The sequence below is a fragment of the Aquila chrysaetos genome, chromosome 10 (assembly GCF_900496995.4).
Source record: "Aquila chrysaetos chrysaetos chromosome 10, bAquChr1.4, whole genome shotgun sequence".
Classification (NCBI taxonomy): domain Eukaryota; kingdom Metazoa; phylum Chordata; class Aves; order Accipitriformes; family Accipitridae; genus Aquila; species Aquila chrysaetos.
This window is the reverse complement of record NC_044013.1, coordinates 42,445,045-42,462,818: the sequence shown is the minus strand read 5'-3', so window position 1 is coordinate 42,462,818 and position 17,774 is coordinate 42,445,045. Positions and strand designations below refer to the sequence as shown.

The following is a 17,774-nucleotide window of genomic DNA, read 5'->3' as shown; positions in this document are numbered from 1 at the left end:
ATATAAACAGTTGAAAAAGGAGATTTGACAGCTTCGTGGAGGAAGGGCCCAGCAGGAGCAGTTCTGCCTCCAGCAATCCCAGAACGGCTGTCTGCTGGGAATGTGAAAGGTATGTCAGCGGAGGGAGTGCTCTGCTTGCACTGCTGTGCTGTATCGGCACTGTCCGTAAGCACAGCAATAGACTTGCCGGGAAAAATGGATAATTGTTCTGAGGCATGCCCTCTTATCTACCATCAGCAAAATGAGCCTGCTTAGTTCAAGCCAGTGAGGAAGGTGAGGGTGAGATAAAGCTGGTTGACTTTGCCCAGTGTGTGGAGGAGGGAGCGTTCGTGCTAACCCTCCCGGTGGCAGGTGCTGGTCAAGGACGAGCAGCGATCCCATCTCCGGCCACGACAGTGTTGGCAGAGAGCGTACGTCTGTGGCCCGAGTAAGGCCTCCCTCCATACAGATTTAGTCCGGTTTTAAGGCTGATGTTTCAAACAGGGAGACCCCTTCCAGACAGAGCTGAGCTGGCTGCAGGTGCTGTAATTCCCAGCTGATTGTCACTGCCCCTCTGCCAAATGCTGCTACTCCTACTTCTCTGCCAGCCCAAGGGACCGTTGGAGGAGTTACTGAATACGAGAAGGGATGAGACCTAGCCCTCAGGGTTTTTTTAATCATAAGTTAATAAACAGTTCTAGCTAAGATCTTTGCTCCACTGAATCCATCGGGTGTTTTGCGTTCGTTTCTGCTTTTATACTCTTTGTGACAAAGCCTTTTCTGTCGGTCCAAACAGTTTCTGGGTGTGTAGCGGAGCGAACCAGACTCTGGGATCTCAGGGAACCTCAGACTCTGGGATCTCCCAGATACCCTGTGCACCTGTACGGGGAAGAAAACCCGCAGCAGCTGGAAGTCTTGGAGGACAGACCCCTAGCCTCATCCTATTTTCCAGAGTTTGAAGTAACCATTTACCTATTCACGGGCAATATTGGGGAGAATGACAAATGCTTATAAAATGGTGCTGTGATGCAAATTGCCCTTTTGCTGATGTGGTTATTGGCGGAGCCTTTCTTTGTGCTGAGACATACAAATACGATGAGAAAAGGTTCCAGGGACCAGCGTCATTCGCCATCCAACTCAGTTAAGATTTTGATAATTAAGCAAATATATACACGTATCATGTAGGTTTGATTTGGATACGAGTATATATAACCAATACATTAGAAGCCTTTTCTAGAACATAAGACAACATTTAGTTTTAAAAATCTTTCTGAAACATATTAATGCTGGCCATTACAATGCGCTCTAATGCAAAGGAATCAATAGCCTTTACACCACAGCTAGTTTATTGTACCCAGCAAATGAATAATACAAAATTCAGTGCACTTAACAGCCCAATATTAGACTTCACAATTTGTATAAATCAGAATGCTTTTTGCATTTCCTGAAAGATAGTACCACAAGTTGTACAGACAGAAACCTACTATTTATTCTTCAACCAATTAATTGTTTTTTTCTTAAATTAAATATTTGCAATTGATTTTCATCTTTTTATAAAACACCTGCCTCTTCAAATATTTGCTATGAACAAAGTTCCTGAATTTGTTGCTAGAATACAATGGAATTGTTCATACTGTAAATCTGAATTACAGGAATTTCATTGTTCATTATTTACAGGGCAAGTTACCTCAGAAAGTATTTCATATTCCTATTGCTGGTAATAATTAATATGTGCTATGATAATAGCAAGAGTCTCCAAGTCAAAACAAGGCCCCTGCTGAGTGGAGTAACAGCAAGTAAGTCCATTTTATTCTCCAGTTCTTCACTATGCATTTGACAATTTTAAATCCTATGTTCAAGAGGTCTTACCTCAAGTTGCATCTTTATTTATATTGTCAGAATTTTAACTTGACTCCAGCATGAAAGGACATTATTTTGTGCTTCTGTCTACCCAGAAGGAAAACAAATTAACATTCCCAAGAAGGAAACTGGAAGTGGATGTTTGTTTGTCTTGTTATCTGTGTATCCTACTTTTCTGAGTCACGAAGAGTAAACAATTGGCTGGGTTCTGCGTAACTAGGCTGGGGAAGACTTTTTGTGTGCTACATTACATATTTTTAGTTACTGCTAGAGTTCTGCAAGTGAAGCCTGGAGATGTAACAGAAGCCTTAAAATGAAATAAACTAATTTGTAGAAAGAATAACCATTTTTTTTTTAATTTAAAAGGTAAAATACCGCTATACATTCCAGTCTGTGTATGTTATCAAAATTGCAGATAATCTCTGTCAAGCACAGTGGCTTTGAAACGGCCACTGCAATTTGAATAAAGTAATCATTTGCCAACTGTCCTGTCCTTCTGCCAAGAGAAGGCATAAATCATCACGTAAAATCCTTCTGAACTTTAGGCCAATGCACGCCTCAAGTTCGGAGAGGCAAAACATTCCCTTATGATCTATGGCCAAAGGATAGAAATCTGGTTTACAGTGATGTACTGAATAAATAATTTCAAGGGAAACTTTTAAAAACAACCTTCTGTTTTGCAGAGTAGTGTGCACGATTTCAGTACTTTTTAACTTGGGAGTGTTTTTTGCCTCTCCCTTTCCCTGGCTCTGCAGGGTAGGTGACGGTAAATATTCACACGCAGTAGGGCCACAGGCAAACAGCCCCTCGCCAGTTTTCCTGCGTGCAGCCTCACGCACAAACGCCTTTATTCTCTTTGCGAGAGGAGACGAACCACCTCGTCAGGCCCCTTCTGGCTGTACCCACGGGAGCGCCGGCGGCTCAGGCAGCTCCTTCTGCCACCCGCCCGATTGTGGAACCCGGAGGACCCGCCGTAGGATGCGGCCCCGAGCCTCTTCCCCCCCCCCACCCCAGCCCGTTCCTGTCACCGGCCGTAGGAGCAGCGCTCATCCCTGCCGCTACCAGGGCCGGGGGTTACCGGGGAGCTGCTGCCGCTCCGGCGGCGAGGCTGCTCGGGGGCAACCGGGAGCAGCCGAGACACTCAGGGGCCAAAGACGTAGACCTGTCGGGTTCCCGCCCCCGGGGCAGGGCAGACCAGGCCGGGGGACGGGGCAGCGGCCGGCCGCCCGGCCCGCGTCCGGGGCTGCCCCGTCCCTCACGAAGCCCCGCCCCCGGCGGCCGGCGCATGCGCTGCGTCCGCTCCCCGCCTCCCGGTCGTCCCCTCTGCGGCGCAGGCGCAAGCTTGGCGGGGGCGGAGGGGAGGGGGGGCGCAGGCGCAGCGCGGCGCGGCCCCTCCCCTCCTCTCCCCTCCCCGCCCGCGGCGCGGCGCAGGCGCAGCGCTCGTCCCCCCTCCGCGCAGTCCCGCTCCCGCCTCCCTCCCCTCCATTTCTCGCTCTCCCCCTTTCGCGCTCCCGCTCTCTTCTCTCTGGTCTGGCCTGGGCTCCCGCTTCCGGTGTGGTGTCATGGCGGGCCCTGGGCGCTGATGGCTGCGGGGAGCTGAGGGGGCCCCGGAGCGCGCCAGGGATACGGAGACCCTTCCGTCCCCTCGCCCGGCGCCTCTCCTGCCGCCCTCCCTGCGGGGATCCGCCCCCCCTCCCTGGCCGGGCAGGCGGGGGGGGGGACATGGCGGCCCACAAGCCGGTGGAGTGGGTGCAGGCCGTGGTGAACCGCTTCGACGAGCAGGTAGCGGGGGCGGCCGTAGGGGAGGGGCGGCGGCGCGGCTGCCGGGACCGGGACCCGGGACCGGGGGCGGTGCGGGGAAGGGAGGGCCGGGGCGGGCCGCTGCCGGAGGTGAGGGGCCTCTGCGGGCCGGGGGCTGGAGGCGCGGGCCGCTGCGGGCGGGGAGGGGGTGAGCGGCGGGGGAGGCCGCCCCGCTCCCCGCGGCGGTGGCGGAGGCGGGTGGGAGCGCTGCCTCCTGCCTTCTCCCCCCGCCGCCGGCTTTCTGGCCGTGCCGGGGGGCCGAGGGACCTGCGTTCCCCCCCACACACCTTCACACCAGCGCCCGGTTCGGCGGCGGGTCCCCGCTCAGCCCCGGCCGGGGAGGGGGGGCGGCGGCTCGCTGCGCCCATTGTGCTGGGCAGGGTGGCTGGGTGGGGCCGGGTGCTGCTTGCCGGTCTGGTATCCCTTCCAGCTAACCTGATGCTTCCCACCTCTTTCTGGAGGGGGGTGGGGGTGTGTGTGTGTGGGGTCCCAGTCTGGGTGGTGGAGTGGCCTCTCCTCTGCCAGTCTGGTCGAGATGCGGAGGCGTATCAATCGGTTCAGTACAGGGAACCCGGGGGGGTGGGGGGGAGATGCCCGGTTCCTCGTCGCTTCTGCTCCCCCGCCTCTTCCAAAAGTGTGCTGGCTTTTCGTAGACATTCCTGTGAAATTTGCTTCCCTGCTTAACGTCCTCTCATTCATCAGAAAGGAGGTAAAGCTTCAAGAATGAGTCTGAGGAGGACTAGGTGTAACTGCTCAGGCAGTTCCACCTTGTTCCCCGTAGCATATCGGTGGATGTCAGCATGAAATTTCATCCGCATCACTGGGAGCACAGCTGTATGGGATGAAGAGGGTTTTCTAGCCAGTGTTGTTATAGTGTTAGACATTTACTTCTCTTTACAAAAGTCAGTGCTAGTAGTTTGGAGAGGGATTTTCTGAATGGAAGGAAGAGGGATTTGTTGGCCTTAGACTTCGTATTTCTCTGATCCACCTGCAGAAACTGCTTACTGGGATTAGGTGGCGTGACTTTCTCAGTGGGGCTAAGCTTAGTGCTTAGACTCTGCATTTTTACTCCCAGGATGCTTTCTTGACATGCAAGTGTGAGCTCAGTTTAGGCTGAACGATCAGTTTCTGTGTTTTCTGTCTCAATTTGCTATACTGTGAGTACAGCCTTTGTGTCAGACAGCTCTGTGAGACCCTGTTCAGTGTAACATCTATCAAAAACATTAAGCTGGTTCTATAGATAGAATTTTGTTCACCTGCCTTACAGTCGTATGTCCCTCTCAGTGATGCTTGGCTTTTAACAACCCACAGGAAGATTTTGACCTGGTTGAATAAAAATAAGCTGTTGCTTTTTACGTTTATATTAAAGCTGCTGTAAATGAAGTTTATCTGAAAAAAGGAAAATATCAAACTTTGTCTTTTGACATTAAAATGATGCAGATTTTTCCAATACGTTTTAGACATATTTGCATAGTTAACTTATTTCCCCCCCCCCTTATCTTGAGTCATAGATCATTTTTTCCGTAAGCTTAAAAAGCATGGTACTGATTATGCTCCCAATAATGCAAGAAAATGTTTCTTTGTGTACTGGTGTTAAAAGGCCCTAGGCTTTGTCGTTTGCTTTGTTATGTATATTGTGGAATTGGGCTTGCCAACATCTGTTAGGAGTTAAGTACTTCAGCTTTTTAAACAGAATTATTTTTCTATATGTTTTATGGGATAATTACAGATAGGTGTATGGGAGGAATCTTCTCTTGATAGGAAGGAAGCTGTTCTGATTTTTGAGATGCTAAAATATTGGAGCTGCAGGGATAATTTACATCAAATATGGTATTTACTGTTGTAGTCATAGTGTAGCTTGCGTGATAGGTGCTATTTACAAAATTTTGATTAGTTTATTGCATATTTTTGTTTAACCAGTGCAATTTTATTTTTTTAAAATACTGTATCATCAAGTGAATGAAGCAGTGAAGCAAGGATGAGACATTAATCTCTACTTTTTTGTGAGAAGTTTTCTCTCATTTATTAATTTCAACTCAGGGTTCTTAATTTTGTTTGTTTGCTTTTAAGACATCATTTCCTCTGCCTTGCCTAGCCTGACAGTGATCTTCATGGTGGAAAGGTGGCTGTTCTTAACAGAATACCCAAATGCCAGGTTATCGTGACACCATCGCTACTACTAAATGCATTGTCAATGGTGGTATTTATGTGCTTCTTGTAACTCCTCACCTTTGTGTCATTATTGAGTAGTCATGTGGTTATTAAGTTATCTACTTGTTATATTTTAGACTGCTCATTTGAGCATCAAGTCCATACTTCATGAAAATACACTGAATATATGCACATTATTTTAGCGGTGATAATGCATTTTTGAGTTTTTGCATACTATGCCTGCCCTTCTAAATGCAGGACCTCTCGATTCAGCACTGAGGGAGCCACTACTTATTAAATCATTGGTATGTTTGAATAAGGAGGGGGAGCTCATGTTTGTTGTGAGTTGTTTAGGTTTGGGGGGTTTTTTTGTGTTTTTTTTCCTGAGTGGGGGAAGACAAAATTTTTCAAGGTTTCTTTCTTCCTTTACAAAGCAGGAAAATGTAACCATCTTTCACCAGAATTTATAGATGTAGACAGGCTTTTCATTCATTTGCTAAGTGCTTGTATTCATTTTAAGACAGATGAAACAACAAACTGAGAGAATGCTAATCTGTATTGAAAACAAGAAAAATCAGTGCAAACCAGTCTGTTCTTGTCTGCTCTTGTTTATTGTTATAAATGCTGCTTTAACCAAAATCTGCTTTTGTGTGTACAATTCTGTGGGCCTGAAATGACTGGCAAGCATATTTTTATGAATTAACCAATGACTGGCTCACTGAATAAATTTTTCAAATATACTGCCAGTCTTGCCCAGCTGCGCTTGCTTCTGAGACTACAACTGCTGCAATGCACTCTTCTTTGAGCTACCCTTGAAGACTGTGTGAAGGTTTCAGCTGGTGCAGAAAGAAGCCGTTGATGGTACATGTGAGGCTCGATCACATTTCGTACATAGCACATACGAAATCTCTTGACTGATTTTGTATGTAGTACTAGTTACTGTATTTTTCAAAACTTTCAGTGATCAGGATAGAATTAGGCTGCAGTAGCACAAAGAGGCTAGGCTATGTTTTAGTAAAATTCTCTGTGATTTTAGACATAATCAGGTCTTTGTAAAATAAAATTATCTCTTTTTCCTATGGAAATGTTCACTTACAATTTTATGTACTGTATTTTTATAGTATTTTTAAATGTGTTACAAGCTGAAATCATGGGAAGGCTGATACAGCAGTGAAATAGTTCTAAGCATAGTCAGAGAAGCCTCACTGCCTAAGCCATTTAAATCTAGACTGTTTTAAAACTATCAGATATAATAAAAGGTATTAATCCTGTATAAACTTTTGGTGACTTAAGTTATTATGATATGCTTTAAAGAAAGAAGCCCTTTATTATGTGGATTATGGGTTAGGCTCTCCATTTGTAGTTTATGAGTTGTGATTGCTTTCAGTTAAGAAAGCTTTTGTAAAAATTGAAAGCCAGTCGGAATGTTCCATTCTTACTTTCATTAAAAGGCATTAAATTAAAGCAAATATTCCCTCCTCCTCTTGATTCTCTCTGCAGCATTTGAAATCTATACAGCATCAGAGACCTGAAAAAGCGCTGGCTGCAAGTACCAGCTTTGTGTTTTTCATTGCGGCTTGTTAAGAAATCACTAGTAGTAATAAGATGTATTTTAAAGTATTTCACGTGAGTTCTGCTGACTCTGCTCCCCTAGTGAAATTGTATCTTTTGCTGTAAGGTAAGGCTGGTCTATGCAGAAGATGGAACTTTTTTCTGTAACTACTCTGTCTGAAATGAATTTCCACAGGAGCTAAGAACCGAGACAGACTATAACACTCCTCTTAAGCAGAAAGTGTGCTATTTTGTCTTTCTTTAACATAAACCTGAAGCAGCTTCGATCTTATTTTTCAAAAAAAAAAAAAAAAGTGTGTGTAATGTATTTCAAAATGAAGTGCTATACTGCACTCAGATGGTGTCCTAAAGAATAGATAAGGGAATGGCCCACATGCAACAGATGTTACCTGAGTTCATTAATGAGCTGCTGAAAAGCATCGAGATGATTTGATGATCCTTCCCTATTTAACACAGCAGTTTGTGTTAATGTATGGGTAAATACATGTTTGTTCACAGTGTCAACTTTTAGTGAACCTTTTGAAAATAATATTTTTTTTTTAGAGCAACCTATATATAATATTTTCAGAGTTCCATGTTCTTCTGAAGGCTTAGTTGTGAGGTTCTTTTACTAAATAATGCCTCTTTAGAAGGTGATGCAGTGCGTGTTTATAGTTGGGAGGAAGATGCCTGTTGACTTTGAGAGAGATTTGTATCTGGTTCTGACAGTACTGGTGCTGAGGAAAGTGTGATGCTGTCCATATTTTCTGTCACCAGTACATCTGTGTGTGACAGTCTACTGAAGAATTTCCAAAAAATTATTTGAAAGGGAAAAGCTAGGTAGATTTCTATGCTGTTAAGGATTGCACTCGGTATTTTTTTCTAGATGTTATGTTAACATAACTTTCTCCTGAATCTGAATCAAAGGCAAGGCACAAGGCTCAGATGCGTTCAGACATCTCAAGCTGCTTACTGAAAATGATGAGCCCATTACAGACAAGCAGAGAATTTCCTTCCCTGAGGTGGATCCCCTGGGATGGTCTCTCACCTTCCCCGCTCCAAAGGTGATTTAGACCTCAGTGTTTTCCATGAGGCAGAGGTAGTGGAGGCAGCGAGACTCTGCAGTCTGCCACCACCGTGAAGCTGAAGCTTGAAAGTGCTGAATTGTGGAGTACCTGTGCATGGTTGGGTAGTGACTGCTGTCTGTATTAAGAGGTTTGTCGGGATGGTGATTTCAACAGCTGTCATTCTGAATACGGTGGCAGACTAGGTTTATCTGTCAGATTTTGCATTCTTAAAGTTCTGCAAAGTTGTATCTTGCACAAAAAAGTTGAAATAGTGACTTTGTTTGAAGTGATAAAGCACTTACACTTGCTTCATAACCTGTGAAAATAAGAACATTAAATAGTCTTTTACTAAATAGAAATGATTACACTTTGGGTTCATTAATTGCAGGTGATAAAGAAAAATCCATAGCTTAATGTTAGCCTTTCTCAACAGACTGAGTGGAGTATCTCACAGATGTTCAAATAGTTGTGGTGTTGGTTTCAAATCAATGTCCATGTACATTTAGCGAAAGATTGTACCTTATTGCATCAGACTAGAGGATACCTGAAACAGGTGCTAATCTCTTCTACAGACATGGAAAACACCCGTTTTTCTTAATAACTAACATCTGTGATCAAAGAAGGATTCCTTAACTGAACATTTTTGGATAAAAGTACATCAGTCTCTAAACTATGGCCACTTCCAAAGATATGATAGTCTTCCATGCTATCAGATATCACAATGCTTTTCACTTTTCAAACAGCTTTGCAATTCTGTAGTAGCACTTACTTTGAAGTTTCAAAGCCAGTTTTTATAATTTGACTGTAAAGATCTTGTGAAGAATGCATGTTAAATCTTTTTTCTTTTTTCCTCTGGAATAGCCAAGTACTTGCCTTTTTTTTTTTTTTCTTCTTCTTCTTTTTTTTTTTTTTTTTTTTAATTTTAAATTGGCAAAGTTATTGTCTCATAAGTCTGAAGAGACTGAAATGCTTTTATCTCTAGAAGCAGATAGTGATTAGGCATAGGAAAACCTTTGCATTTTCTCTCTTCAGCAGGATTACAGACCTCCTGGATATCACTGTAGACAGAAAATTGACCAGACGACTTGTGGCTGCCAGACACCATTGTAGAATGGTTAATAACGTAGGCCATATTAGTGCTTAGGGGCAGTAAGTTTTCAGATGCCAAACTTGTGTGTTGAAAAAGCTTTTGAAGTGCTGTTTTAGTATTATTTTCTGAGATGCTAGCAGCTGACCATATGCTGTGATTCTGTGTATCTGTGAGTTGGTCTAGTCACATTTTTTTCTTAAATGGTATTATTTTTTAATAATATTTGTGATAAGTGATTTAATTTACATTTTTCATGAAGATGGAAGAATTTAATTTTATTTTGGCAAGTTGAGAGAGGAATTTGCATCTTTTGGGTAGTAAATATCGATTTAGAAAAATAAATATCTTTTAGTAGCCACTAATTCAGCTGTATTAGTTTTAACAATCCTGTTTTCTTGAGGGTGTGTGGTTCAGATCTCTATTTTTAAGGTTTATTCATCTGTTACTGTATGCCTTTTGGAAATGTAAAGAAAATAATAATCTCATATGATCTATGTTGCTTTTTCTCCTACTAATAGTGCTTTGTTATCACTTTGCATTTAGTAAACCTTGTGAGAATGGTTCAGTTTCAGTATTGTATCAGTAGCAGATTTAGGAGAAGCTATAGATAGGTCAGCAGGGCTTTTTAAATTGAAGTCAGAAATCCATTTCTAGAAGCAAAGTTTGGCTTAAACTGTTTATGTGGTCAAAAGATGTGTTTTAACAACTGGGGAGCTTACATGGTTGGTGTAAGCTGGTAAATACTTTGATGTTTCATCTTACAGATTTGCTTTTCTAGTTGTTTCAGTGATACCTGATACACAAGATGACTTGTATCCTGAATTCAGGATACGCTGGGTCTTGTACTATATTATTGCAACTGTCAGGCTCAGCTACTTAATGGCTTTTCTTTGTCTTTTGCAGTAATGTTCTTTTCTAATTGATCTTAAAAGATTTAAAATTTGATAGTTGGGAAGATTCCAGATTTCATCTACCTATTTTGTCTTTGTCCGCTGCATAAAATAAGGCAAATTATAGACCAAAATGCCATTGTTCCCTGTCCTCTGTAGCTTATTTGACACCTTAATGAGATGTAGTCGAACTGGATTAGAGAGAGAGAGCGTATATGGCAGCATGCCTCAGTGTGGGTTGTACGTGCACCAATGTAGTTATAAGGTTTTTGACTATTGCTTCCTATTTCAATGTTGAAAATAGCTGAATTAGAGTAGTGGACTATCCCTTTGCAAAACTGGGATGAGTTCAAAATGGTGCATGTGTTCATAGTTTGAAGCTCCAGTTATATTTAAGCTTTGTGCTTTAATTTCTGTTTCTAATTCAAATAAAAGCTATACAGGAAACCATTTGTGTCAGTCTTTCTTTTTTCTAAAATAAAATCAAAGGTAATGAAAGTAAAATTTCAACTCCCCCCCCCCCCTTTTTTTTTCTTGTAATGTTTAGATTGATGGATATTTGTATAGAAGTTAAATAGTTTCTTTTTGGTCACTCGGCACTGGCACTGCATTCTGTTAGGGGACATGTGATGCTCCAGCATGTTAGAGTGCACAAAGGAAATAGCTGAAAAATAAAAAAAAAAACCCAAACAACAGTGCTAATATTTCCTTTTTATATAGTTTCCTATTTTAAATGGTAGTATAAAAAGCAGTTTTACTTCTAGGTGACCTTGTTGCAGTGGCTGTTGTGGCAGGAAGCTCCAAAAGTGTATAATACGATGTTTCTATAGCATGGAAGCATACAGAACTAGATCTATGACACAGTTTTTGAGAGGCACTTCTGAAGTGTTTTATCACTCAGTGGTATTGAGCTTTTCTGCTGTTGTCAGCACAGAGACTTGAAAATTTCAAATAAAAAGTACTAGTAATGGTGAAATTTTTAATTAAATGTATCTATCTTCCACTAATGACTTCCGAAAATGTATTGTAAAAATAACATCCAACAATGAAAACAAAGCTTGAGTCATAAATGCTGTTTGTTCTGCTTTTTCCAGTTTTAAAATGAGCACATTGTAATGCATGGCACTTTGAAAGCATTACAATCTGAACACTTGCAAGAGACTTGAAAAATGAAGTGGAAATTACTTTGATTGCCCTATGGAACTTGTTGCTATAGGAGGTTGTGCAGGCGAAAAGCATCAGACCTTCTTATGGAGGGGTAGTCCTTAGTGTGGTTCCCTGGATGCAACACTTGGTGCCAGAGATCCCTAAGCCACTGTCTGAATTGAAAGCAAGTGTTCCTGATGGACCTTTCTGTTGCTGTTGGGTCTTCGGTGTGATGTAGCATGGCAGTTCAGTCGTTTTAAGAGTCAACCATTCCCTTAGGAAAAAACAAGCCAGTTTCCATTGTGATACTAGTCTGTGGTACCAAAAGAACTGATATTAAAACCTAAACCAAACCACGGTTTATATGAAGGCGAGATTACACTTGGGCATAAAAACTAGATAGTATATTAAAGAGGTCCATTTCCCTACAAATGGAAGATGTCAGTGTTAAGTAGACTGCGTTTAATGATGCAGTCAAAACTGTTGGAAAAAAATGTTCCAAGTTTGGGGTTCTTGAACACAATCTAGCATTTTAAATATGGGCCTTTAAACTTTTATCAACAAAGATAATAAAGTTAAATGGTTGGCAGAGATGTTTTTGACTGCTGACAGCAGTTTAACTGGGTGACAGTATGGAAAGTACCCTCACCAAGTCTGCAGAGGCCCCCAGCCTGGAAGGTTGCTCTTTAAGCATTTTGCAGCTGTAAAGCTGATTGTAGTTTTTGGAATCCTTCTTTTAACCTCTCTTAAATTATCTCTCTCTCTCTCTCTTTTTTTTTTTTTTAAGATACCCTTTCTAATGCAAAAATTATTACATCATGGCATATACTTTGAGCTATCAGTGTCTTTCAGAATACACATTTATCGAGAATTCTAGTCAAAATTGGTTAAAACTTGCAGTAGCAATTAAAGTTTCTATAGATAGTGAATTCCTAGGTCATGCTTTAAAATACAAATGGCACATGTGAATTAGAAAAAGGGGTGATAATACCGATTCCTTTTTTGTTCCTACTTTTTTTTTTTTCTTTTAAAAAATATAAATCCTCAGTAAAGTGAATTTTTCCGAAGAATCACTTCTCACATTTTTGCGTGGTGGTTCGTAAGGGGCCAACTCCAGTGAGGAGAGTGCAGGGGAAGTGAGTGCGTGCTTGGGAAGTGACTCGTTTGTGACCCTTGAAGAATTTGGGTACAGCATGAAACAAAGTGCCTAGTGTTCACACAGTAGGAGAAACATCTCAGTTTTGTGCAGTCGCTCTGAGTCTTATCTTTCCTGGGAAAGATGCGTTTCAAGTCTAGTTTTTGCCACTGGATGTTGGGCAAGGGCAGGTAATGCGGGGCTCACAAGTGCTGGAAACGTATTTTCGGCTGAGACTTCGTCTCCTGGCTAGCAGTGGGGTGTGTTTGTGTGGGGACCCCGAAGTACCCCAAGTCCATAGGGCCTGTGGAGGCTGGCGGTGGTGGTTCTTCCTGGGACTCGGTTGTACCTCTTGGCCAGTTCTGTCCTGCAAAGGAGTAGAGGACGCACATGGAACTCACCTGCTTTGTGAGCTACTGTGACTTTACCTCCTCTCAGGTTTCAAGATGTAGTTTTTTTCTTGCAGGTGTTAGCCTTGTGAAGATTATTGGTATTTAACAAGCCAATTTTTGAAATAAAGAAACTTTTTCTTCTCAGCATTCTATCTTACATTTTTCTGCTCCTTCTGACTGCTTTGACATTTGGTTTATAGAAAATTTATCACAAAATAGCGGTTTAGTTTCAATTCAGAAAAAGGAATAGGTGAACTTCAGCATTTTCTTTTATAAATAATAGAAAGATGAATGTAGAGAAAATTAATCAATGTGTTTGTAGTTCTCTCTTGTAGAATGTTTTTCAAGGTAGTTTCTGTTGTCTTAAAAATTTTTAACTCGTCTTTAAAGCTGTAAATTTCAATGTAAAAAAGCTTATAATACTTATCTCTCTTTGTAGCTTCCAATAAAGGCTGGCCAGCAGAATACCCACACCAAAGTCAGTACGGAGCACAACAAGGAATGTCTCATAAACATTTCCAAGTACAAGTTTTCCCTGGTCATCAGTGGTCTCACTAATATCTTAAAAAATGTTAATAACATGGTAAGTTTTCTAATTTTGGGTTGTTGGGTGATTTTTCAATATGGTTGTTATTTATTCATGTTACACAATCTGTAGAGTCTCACTTGAAATTCAGTCAGATTGTTGCTTGCCTTTTACACTTAATCTTTTTCTTTTCATCCTCCTGTGCTAAAGTTCGCCGACAGCGCTGAGCTGTGTTACATATAAAGGCAATGAGATAGTTGTGGCAGAGAAATCTAAAGGAAGGTGGTGATTAAGGGGAATCTTCTGTTAGTCATGGGAACGGTCTGTAGCTGGGAAGGTGTGTGGCTAGCTAAGGAGTGGGTACATAAAGGTACCTAATACTACTTTGGGTTTCTGAGCAATGTTTAGATACCAGTAGAATGCACTGCTTGTTGGGAGGCGGGGGAGGATGTCTGCCATCACATGGAAAGGTGCTTCAGTTTTCTAGGGAAGCAGTGCTAGCAAGGTCTTTAGAGGAGGAATGTGGCAGGGCAAAGGAGCTGCTGAGCAGCAGTACGAGGACGTTGGTTCCCCCCCCCATCTGTTCTGCCAGAGCAGGACCTGCCAGGAATTGTTTTGGGAAAGTAAGAAGGGAGAAAGAAGGGAAAAGGATTTAAAACCTGGGCTATTTGAATTTTCCAGGCTGTTTGGATGTTCTAGCATTTGTATGTGTATATAAAATACATATATATTTTAACAACCAGATGAATTTCAGTCAGAACCTTTTAAGAAAAATCTTTGAAAACAGTCTCTTGTCTAATACTGCCACTATAGACTCATACCTCCAAAGGGATACCTTACTAGTCAGTAAGAAAAATGAATGAAAAATGTGTGGGAGTGATATGCATCTCTTCCATTTATTGTTTGATGTGGATTGCAGCCTCTCATTAAACCACTTCATGTTGATACTTGAGGGCAGTAGACTGCTGTGAAGGGATGAGATTCAAGGTGATTTTTCTACGAGTTCCCAAAGAGAAATCTTTAGAGCCAGGTGTCTTGGTAGATGGTTTCCTTCTGCATACTGGTTTTCTTTTCTGCCTCTAAGGGAACCATAAAATGATTCCTGAAATCCATCAAAATATTTGACTCATGAGCATCACTAAAACTGTCATTTAAAATAGATCTCAGTGGAACCGAAGAGAAGAGAAACCTAGAAAAGGAAAAAAAAAAAAGAAAAAAAAAAAAAAGAATGTGGATGTCCATAGTGTTGACTGTAGAAATATAACTATCACCATCAAGTTGGGTAAATGGAAAGTTTAGGGAACCTTTATAAGGATAAAGATGTAGTTTGAAATTTTTTTTTTTTTTAATGGAAGGTCTGGTTTTAGATTTGTCATGAGAAAAGTTTCGTTCATTGAGTTTTGAAGCCATGTGATTTATGATTGTGTGGAATCTCCACAAACAGGTAACAGAACTGTCCAAACTCTAGCAGTACTTTTTTTTTTTGTGGTTTTAGTAAGATAGTTTGTAGTGAGCTCTTTTGGATGTTGGTTGTATAGAGATATGCATCTGCTAAAACAATACAAAGGATTGATAAAATCAGAAAAGACGTTGCCCTCTTGTTAGGGATTTTAGGCTGCTTAAAGCTACCTGTAATCCCTTTTGAGAGAGAATTTGTTTTAATTAAACTCCATAGGCATGAAGGAATGCATTGATGTGTAAGATAATTGATAAATGAGAAAACTATACAGTTAAAGCAAGTTTCTGTATATGCTATATAGATTTTGAGAGGAAGGACCTAGCTAAAAATGTCAATTAAAAAAGTCAAGATTTGCTTTGCGCTGAGGAGCAAGACTTAACATTTTTCATGTTTGATGGACTGAGCTGCTGTATGGATCAGCAATATTTTTGAAGGATTTCTGTAGCTGAAACAAAACAGACCAATAGACTGTCATAATGGTCTTAGTTTAGAAAAAAGTCTTGAGGGTTTGCAGTCTGCTGAAACTTGGACTTAGCTGAGCTAACCTCTCCTGTGGTTTAAAATACAAGTTCTTTGGGTGACTTCTACATGTGTTCCATGTGTAGGCAATAGTACCAATATATTTTTGGCTAAATCTTTTCTGCTTTATTTTGCTGTCTTAATATTGCTGGAACTAGTCACTATTGTTGGCAGTAAAATTGGGTGCTAGCTTAAACACCCGATGGAATTCAGCCTTCATCCTGTATCTGAAGTGTGGCATCTTTTTTGGAGGGTCTTGTGTTTCTTCTTGTCATCTGTGCTAAATTTTGCAACACTCTAATAAGCTTGTCGATACGGATTTGTTGTAACGTCAGTTCTACTAAGATGTTGGCAATGAAGAACATAATTGGAAAAGAGTCAGCAGTAATTGATACCAAAATAGTTTCTGAAAAGGTATAACCTTCATTTCTGAATAAATTATAGGCCTCATGAAGGTAAGGGGCTGCAGTGTACCTCCAGTCTTACTTTGCGGTAACTGTTCATTAGATTTGGCATTGCAGACTGGACAAAGATCTTTCTTCAGTGATAAGGTTTTGATTCTTGTTTTAATCTAATTTTTGCTGGCTTTATTTCTAAACTCAAAACCAGAGCAGCAAAGGAGCCATAACTTATTGTGCCACTTTGCTCCATTACTTTAGTGCGTTACAAGTCAAATTTCTGTGTCTCAGATGAATCCATATCCTTTCTGCTTCTAGAGAATATTTGGAGAAACTGCTGAAAAGAATTTATATCTGTCTCAGCTGATTATCTTGGATACACTGGAAAAATGTCTGGCAGGGGTGAGTAGGCTTGCATAAGCAATTGCTAAGTTGGAATCAAATGAGTTAGTACAAGTCAAATGCTTGTGTGTCTATTATTACTGGTACTAAAGTTAAAACTCATCTGATTTAGAGCAAAGGAGGATTAATGCTATTTAAAAAATACTAAAACTTCCTATAAGTGCAAGTAGTTGATATAATTGATAAATTAAGGATTTGTGGGGTACTTTTTTCTTGCCTAAAATTAGTGATCTCTTTTCAGCTAAATAGATTCAAGTAAACTTTTGAATTTGCCCTTCCCACTACTCAACTAATTTGTGGAGTTATGAAATAATGATTTTCTTTTAATAATTTGTTAAAAAGAATTGCAGACAACTGGACGACTGTACTCAGAGATGTGTGTGAACTGGAGTAAGGGAAGACACAAACCCAAGTGAAGAATTAGGTGTGATTATGAAGCTTCACTAGATTTTTATAAGTTTTGAATGCTTGTGGCATATTCTGCTCAGTATTTTTTGATTAGATGCATCAAAACATTTTCATCCCACAATTTAAACAGAAAAAGTAATGGGATAGTAAATCATGTTAAAAGTAGCAGATAATTCCATACAAGTATTTCAGTTTTATGCTATTAAGTTTTCTGCGTACAGTGTTGATTTTTCTTTACATTTCTTAAAACTTTCATTTGCTGAAGTAATTTTTCATGTACTTGTATATACAGCAGAAACTTTGCTATCGCTATTCTAAAGATTACTTTTGCAGGTGTTTCCTAGATTACATTAGTTGACCACGTCCAAACTTCCACTGGGAGTCCAGTCCTGAGGTTTCCAATCAGAGCTGTGCTGCAAGGCAGTTTGCTATTACCTTTGGGATGTAAACGGTTGTACAACTTACTGTGCTAAACTGTATAATTGCAAAGCCAAACTTCACTGTGAGCGAAATTTGCAATGTTTTATTCCTTTAACACGAAAGGAATTTTTTTTTTAAAAGCTGTATTCCTGGATGAATGTCATGAAATCATCTAAGCTCTTTGCTGTTTCACTGCAACGGTTTTTGAAGGTTCTTTCTTTATAAGGTAATGACCTTATTATGGTTAGATTTGTCAAGCGGCATATCTTACATTACAGTACTAAAACAGTCTGAATAATTGTGGATTCTTCTAAATTCACAAAAGATCCAGGTAAATAAATTTTCCAGAATAATTTTCAGCTTTTACAGCTGGGGTAAATACCTCTTTTGGGCACTTTTTTGTCTTTGATGCCCTGAGTCAAAAAAACTGTTTTAACTTCAGAAATCAATTCTTCTAAAATATTTCTTATATGCCTTTTGTTTGAAACGTTAGTGGTTGTTTCCTGATAGATGATGATATTTGAACAGCCTAAAATTGTGCTGAATACTTCTTGCTTTGTCAATTCAAATAAGAGCAAGTT

The 17,774-nt window shown here is 40.8% G+C and overlaps 1 protein-coding gene across 8 annotated transcripts in view; it reads left to right on the top strand.

Annotated features, from left to right (window-relative positions):
• The first annotated feature begins 3,377 nt into the window (after window positions 1–3,377).
• Window positions 3,378–17,774, top strand: part of NF1 (neurofibromin 1) — a 105,255-nt gene continuing 90,858 nt past the window's right edge. For 7 of the 8 annotated variants that reach the window (XR_005933410.1, XM_030029418.2, XM_041126844.1 and 4 more), the window contains exons 1-3: window positions 3,378–3,621; window positions 13,501–13,644; window positions 16,282–16,365. Coding sequence is in view for 6 of the 8 variants with exons in the window: in XM_030029418.2 (XP_029885278.1) it covers window positions 3,562–3,621; window positions 13,501–13,644; window positions 16,282–16,365 (288 nt within the window). In the remaining 2 variants the exon portion in view is untranslated. Of the gene's footprint in view, window positions 3,622–13,500; window positions 13,645–16,280; window positions 16,366–17,334; window positions 17,420–17,774 lie in introns of those variants that run through there. The other variant, XM_041126847.1, reaches the window with a different exon arrangement.